The sequence below is a fragment of the Emydura macquarii genome, unplaced genomic scaffold (assembly GCF_026122565.2).
Source record: "Emydura macquarii macquarii isolate MOO-44397 ecotype Brisbane River unplaced genomic scaffold, CSIRO-AGI_Emac_v2 contig_3373, whole genome shotgun sequence".
NCBI classification, from domain to species: domain Eukaryota; kingdom Metazoa; phylum Chordata; order Testudines; family Chelidae; genus Emydura; species Emydura macquarii.
In genome coordinates, this window is record NW_027133510.1 from 30,944 (window position 1) to 37,537 (window position 6,594).

General features: G+C 52.8%; 1 protein-coding gene across 1 annotated transcript; it reads right to left on the reverse strand.

Annotated features, from left to right (window-relative positions):
• Positions 1-343: 343 nt before the first annotated feature.
• On the reverse strand, positions 344-3,766 carry LOC137143958 (uncharacterized). Its single transcript, XM_067534043.1, has 3 exons — positions 3,328-3,766; positions 768-854; positions 344-657 (listed from the first exon to the last, which is right to left on the reverse strand). The coding sequence occupies exons 1-3, from the start codon at positions 3,704-3,706 to the stop codon at positions 344-346; spliced, it is 780 nt and encodes a 259-aa protein (XP_067390144.1). The 5' UTR covers positions 3,707-3,766.
• Between the last annotated feature and the right edge of the window lie 2,828 nt (positions 3,767-6,594).

A 6,594-nucleotide genomic window follows, 5' to 3' on the forward strand; every position in this document is an offset into this window, starting at 1 on the left:
CTTCAGAGCTGTGGAAGGCAAGAAGACTCTAGTGCTAACAGAGTCAAGGTATGAATATTCCCGGCTGGTCTTTGCCTTCCCTTCATAGCAGAACGGTAGAAAAATTGCTCTAGGAAGGGGCCAGGAGTCAGAGCTCCGGGGCTCCATTCCCAGCATTGGCAGCTCTGATTGATGGTTGCCTTGGAGTGCTATGGGGTGGAACTCAGTGCATGTTTTTAACTTGTGGCAAATACCTAACCAAGCGGAGCAAATCTGTGCTGGCAGCTGCTGCTCTCTGCTGCTCATAGAGCAAGACTGGTTCTCCGCAGGCTTAGTTTTTGTGCTGGCGTGGATAGGTTTCCTGTCACTGTGTGTCTCTGGCACAGTAATACACGGAGGTGTCTCCGGGTTGCAGGCCGGTCAGTTGCAGGTACACTTGGCTTTTGGAGGTGTCTCTGGTGATGGTGAGGCGACTTTTCAGAGCATCGCTATAGTCAGTGCTTCCACCACTCCAGATACCTCCGACCCATTCCAGCCCTTTGCCCGTTGGCTGGCGGACCCAGCTCATATAGTAGCCAGTGAGAGAGAATCCGGACACGGTGCAGGTCAGTTTGAGGGTCTCTCCGGGCTTCTTCACTCCCCCTCCGGACTCCACCAGGGTAATCTGGGAATAGACACCTGCAGAGGGGAGAAATAAAAAGGGAAATGTTTTACTGATTGCCATAGGAGTGATTATACGGGAACATGTGGGGGGGAGGGCAGAGCTGGAGCCCAGATCCCGCCCTTACCAGCTGGGAGCAGCAGGAGGAAGGTGAGGACCAGGCTGGGGGCCATGTCTGCGGCTGGTGGGCTGGTTCCCTGGGTGGGCTGGGAAGCTGAGCTGGCTCTGAGCGGTGTGAGCAGCCTGCCACTGGGCTATGAAGAGGGCCCCGGGTGGCTCATTTGCATGGGCCAAGGGGTGGGGACAATATAAGGGGAGATCTAGCAGGAGTGTGACACTGTATCGAGTTTAAACCCAGTGTCGGGGAGATCTGAGGGCTCAGTCTTAACACAGGAGCTTCCCTTTGAGTATTTATATAAATAGAATAACACTTGGAGCTTAGAAGTACTTATGTTAAATTAGTAGTATTATATCTGTCTTTCTGTCTATCTATCATCTATCTATCTATCTTGTCTCTCCGCCCCACCCCACTGTTGATGTCGGTGTCTATGTTATAATATGTCGGGAGGGAGATGTCTGAGCTTTGCATGCCGCGGGGAGGAGGGGCTGTGAGGGTAGCAATATGGGATCCACCCCCCTGAGAGGGAGAGATTTCAGCAAGGGCAGTTCCCTGGGCATGAAGCAGGAGGGAGAAATGTATGCTGTTCGTCTGTCTGTCTGTCTGGTGGGGCAAAAGAGTGACTGTGTTTCTGAGATGGGCTAGGGAGGTGTAGGTATAGAGCGGAGGAGATCAGGCCCCTGATGTTGCAGTGTCGATGGGGTGACGGAAGCTGTGGAAGGCAGTGCTGTGCTGGGTGTAAATGGGGGAGGAGCAGGCGCTGGTTTGGTGTCTCTATGGGGTGACGGCCCTGTGGGGGAAGCTTGCGCTAGGTTTAGAGAGGAGAGGATCAGGCCAGGCTGGAGTGGGGATCTCTATGAGGTGACAGTGGCTGAGTGGGGCTGTGGTGGGTATAATGGAGGGAAGCGGGCCCTGGTTTCAGGGTGTGTTTGGGGTGACAGTGACATCGAGTTCTATCACAGAAATATCCCATCATGTTACACGTCGTGTTCCCGCACTGCAGATACTCGCTCAATGAACACATGGGGCGGGGTGAGGAGATGGGTAAGTCCAGGGTGTGCGCAGTGATTGGAGAGATGGATGGATAGATTCTGCGGAGTGGCAGCTGGCTAGATTGATGCAGTGACCTTGAGAGGGGAAATGATTGGTTTGTTCTCGATAAAAGGCAGAAATGAATGTGGCTGGCCCAGAAGGAAACATAAATATCCATACGATGGAATGAATCTCAGCTCTGCAGCTCCAGCCCGTTAGCAGTGGGGCTGTGAGTGGGGAGAGGTGAGACCACAGGGTTCAGTAGGGCTGGGACACCCGCTGGCGCTGGGCGTGGGTTAAGCATGAATCCCCTGAACCTTCTTGTTCCCAGCCATGACTAGCTACACTGAAACATGCAGGGACCATTGGGACACATTTCCTGGCAGGTTTAGCCATAGGGAGAAGGAGCCGAGGGGGCTGGAGCATGATTCATGAGGAGAGATTGAGCAAAATGGACTTGTTCAGTCCTCAGAAGAGAGGAGTGGCGGGGGGGATTTGATAGCAGCCTTCAACTACCTGAAGGGGGGGGGGATTCCAGGGAGACTGGAGCTAGGCTGTTCTCAGTGGTGGCAGATGACAGAAGAAGAATCAATGGTCTAAAGCTACTGCAGGGAAGGTCTAGGTTGGATATTAGGAAAAACTTTTCCACTAGGCGGGTGGTGAAGCACTGGAATGGGTTACCTAGGAGGCGGTGGAATCTCCATCCTTAGAGGTTTTTAAGGCCTGGCTTGACAAAGCCCTGGCTGGGATGATGTAATTAGGGTTGACCCTGCTTTCAGCAGGGGTTTGGACTAGATACCCCCTTAGGTCCTTCCATCCCTCATCTGCTCTGTATCTATGGTGATTAGTTGCTGCTTCACTCCAGGGAGACCCCGGTTCAGTCAATGAGAAGAGCCCTTTGCAGGAGGGAAGCAGGACCGCGCACACACCGAGATAGCGGGAGGCGTGTAGCATCACAGAGAATCAAACTGAGCCAGTTGAAACCAATAGGACCATGATACTTGAGCAAACATTAAGTGACATGGACAATGTCACCGGAATGTAACACAGTATTCGCTCAGAGATGCTACGAAACACCACCCTGCACCTCAAACACAGAGTCCTGTGACTTTTTTTTTCCTCCGGACTATGGATCTGAGCATGAAATAAAGTTAAGCGCTGAGGAGACACAGTCATTCCTCTGGAGTGTGTCCCCCCAGTGGTGATATAAGTCAAAGGGGGCATTGCGTGGCCCGTCAGGCCTGAGATGATTTGGCAGAACAGGCTGGCTGTGTTCAGGGCAGAGGCCATGGGGGTGGAAGGGCCTCTCATAAATGTAGTATTCTCTGGATGTAAATATCTAAATATTGTCAGGTTTTCTGCGAATCAAGGGACGGAAAGAAAACAACAACAAAGTCATCGACGTCTTCCTTTCTCTCGTTTCTCGTCGCTGAGGTAATTGTAGTTTGTAGCCCTTGGCCGCCACCCAGAGCGGAGCGCATTGTTTTCAAACCACAGCGCGAGGTTTTTGTCTGAGTACAGATTCATTTCCTTTCACTGTGTCTCATACAGTAATAGCGGGCGCTGTCCTCGGCTTTCAGGCTGGTCATCTGCAGATAAGCCGAGCTGACCGAGTTGTCCCGGGAGATGGTGAATCGCCCTTCAACAGCCGGGGAATACCACTGCTTCGATCCAGTTGGCTGGCTGACCTGAGCCACCCACTCCAGCCCCTTCCCGGGAGCCTGGCGGACCCAGTGCATGTTGTAGTTGCTGAAGGTGAAGCCGGAGGCTTTGCAGGAGAGGCGGAGAGAGTCTCCGGGTTTCTTCACATCCCCTCCGGACTCCACCAGCTGGACCTGGGACCGGGCACCTGGGAACAAAGAGATGTTAGTCATTATGTCAATATTAGTTTCAAATACTGCAACCTTCCTCTGCATCCCCAGTGTACTGAGAGAGAGAAAATACCTTCCAAAGTGGCTACAATGAAAACTAAATGGAGCCAAAGTCTCATTTTCCCTGAGTTGGAAGGGAAAGTCCTGGGAGGGGGTCGGCTGGTAACTGCACAAGATACACGTGGCTGCGGATTGTCTCCCGGGATGCAGCCTGGGCAGAGAGAGAGACAGATTTAAACAGGAAACTGTGCTCCCTATTTGCATATCCCGCTCCTTATAAGAGACAAACTCCTCACCTGAGTATGTAAATGACTGCGGCTGTGGTTCAGAAGGGTGGGTCGGGCTGCTCCTTACGGTGTGTGGTTATACTTTGGTACATGGGGGGATTAAACAGCTCCTGGATTGAGCAGAATTCTTTACTGTGAGGATTTAGGGCCTTGTACAAAATCTATTCTAGTCAGCTACGAGATGGTGGGAGAGGCCGCTATGAAGCCCCCACCTCTTTATGTGCAGAGCAGCTACCGGTCAGTGGGGTGAGTGAGTGGGGTGGGGTCACAGGTTTCCATTGGGTTGGGCCACCCGCTGGAGGGTGAAGTCTCGGGGGTGCTGGGGCAAACCCATTCGTCTTCCCAGCAGGGACCCGCTCCCATGACGTGCAGTGGTCAGGGGGCCAGATACCCTCAGCAAAAGGCCTGGCGCATGGACCGGGCCTGGTGTTGCAGATTGTTGGTGGTGATGTGGAAAGCGTTGGCAGGACGGTTGAAGGCCTGAGCTCATCTCTGGATGCACAGCGCCAGGGAGGTGAAATTGTCTAGGGCAGAGGGTCTTGGACTCTTTCTTCAAGTGGGGGGCAGTTTCTCTGCCGGAGGGGTGTCACAGCGAATAATTTCAGCAGTGTTTAGAAACGCGAAGAGGTATTCTCTCCCCTGAACTCCTCAGTGCCTGGCTGCTTTGTGTTGGGGTCGATGGAGAGGAATTGTAATGGAGAGGCAGGCCAGTGCAATGACTGTGTAATGGGGGTAACATAGCGTTGGGGAGGGTCAGGAGTGGATCTCGGGTGGGTCAGGTGTAATCCCCGCCACAGCCTGGACTTTCTGTGTGGGGGTGGCTGTGGGTATTTTTTGTGTGAGGAAGGACCAAGATTCCTGGGCTTTGCATATCGCTCACAGGGGAGGCTATAACAGCCTGAATGTGGGATCCAGTCATGGGGAGGGACAGATGTCCACAGAGGTCACCGCTCTTTGAATGAAGCTGAAAAAACAGGAATTAGAGGAGAGAGAAGATGAACTGGGTTATGTGAACAGGCAGGACTGCGGGGCAGTTATTAGTCAGCGTTCATATTACTTTTCTTCTGAGGTCTTTCTATTGACGCTGTTATATTCCCATTCCAGTTCACACTCCCGTTCACAGGGCCATGCCCATCCGTAGACGTTCATAGTCATGTGTCTAGTCTAACTTCCCTGTACAGTCCCATGTGTGCTCCAGTTCGTATTCCTACTCAAATTCCTACATTCCCCTTCCCATCCCTATTTATGTTTGGGTTCATACCCACTTCGGCATTCCTGCTCGGATCTCTGAGCCTGAAACTCACATTCATCTTTCCTTTCGGTTCTGGGGGCACTGAGAATCTGGGCATTAGACCCTCAAAGAGTGTTAAACTCCCCATGCTTTGTTGTCACGCTGTAGGTGCATCAGCCTTTGTGCTGGCCCTTCCACAAAGGGCTGGGTTTTATGCAGAGATTTATGAATGGGCTGGAGGGGAGGGGAGGGGACTGAGAGATTATGGACCCTTCCCTTCCTCTTAACAATCCTCACTCAGCGTTCAGCATGGCCACTGACATTTATTCAGGGTTCAGCTTCTCCACTGACCGCATTGGGAGAAGGAGTGACTGGGGACATCCACAGATCGAGGGCAGGATGCACCTGTTCTTTCATCCTGCTTCGCTGAAATACACCCTGGGCATCCGTTTCCTGCAGTCCCCAGGGGGGCATGGAACCAGGGGAGCCTCTCTCTCTTCTCACATCTGTGTGTGGTGTCCATGAGGGGACATATTTCGGGTCGGTTCTCACAGCTGTGGAGCGTGAGCGCCACCACCAGGAAATCCCTTCCCCCGTCTCTGCAGAGGGAGGTTTTTGTCTGAGCTGAGACCGGCCTCGCCTCACCATGTCTCTCGCGCAGTAATACAGGGCGGTGTCCTCGGTTTTCAAGCTGGTCATTTGCAAAGACACCGTGTTGGCGGAATTGTCTCTGGAGATGGTGAATTACCCTTCAACAGCTTTAGAATACCATTGACTCGACCCGCTTGGGGAACTAACTGCAGCCACCCAGTCCAGTCCCTTCCCCGGAGATTGACGGACCCAGTGCATGCGGTGTTCAGTGAAAGTGAAGCCGGAGGCTTTGCAGGAGAGGCGGAGAGACTCTCCAGGCTTTTTCACATCCCCTCCAGACTCCAGCAGCTGGACCTGGGCTAGGGCCCCTGGAAAGAAAGACACGACACAAATCACATACAAATAGGGACAAGGTGACATGCACCCGCCTGTGCAAATTACTCAGGGGGCAAAAATACCTTCCAAAGCTGCAAAAATGAAAACTAAACGGCTGAAGGTTCTCATTTTCTCTGGTGTTGGAGGTGAAAGTTCTCAGGAAGTTCTCAGGGCGGGGAGCGGGTGGGGTTGGCTGGTAACTGCACAGACTCCGGGGGCTGCGGCTTGTGCCTCCTGGTGCAGCCTGGGCAGGGAGAGAGACAGATTTAAACGGGAAACGATCACGCCCATTTGCATAGCCCCCTCCTTGTCAGAGAGAAAATCCTGCGATTGGCTCTGTGAATTTCTCTCATTAGTGCACAGAGATGCCTCCGACTGTCTGTGTTTCTGCAGCTAACGAAGTGCGATGAGTTCCTGAATTGACGTTTCTCTGTGTGAGAACTTAACAA

Excerpts from the sequence above, each read along its gene's own strand:
- LOC137143958 (XM_067534043.1), bottom strand. The coding sequence starts at position 3,706 with ATGCAGAGGAAGGTTGCAGTATTTGAAACTAATATTGACATAATGACT. Across the intron at positions 855-3,327 it reads CTATTACTGTATGAGACACA|CTTCCCAGCCCACCCAGGGA; the intron begins GTGAAAGGAAAT and ends GAGCCAGCTCAG. Across the intron at positions 658-767 it reads CCTCCTGCTGCTCCCAGCTG|GTGTCTATTCCCAGATTACC; the intron begins GTAAGGGCGGGA and ends TCCCCTCTGCAG.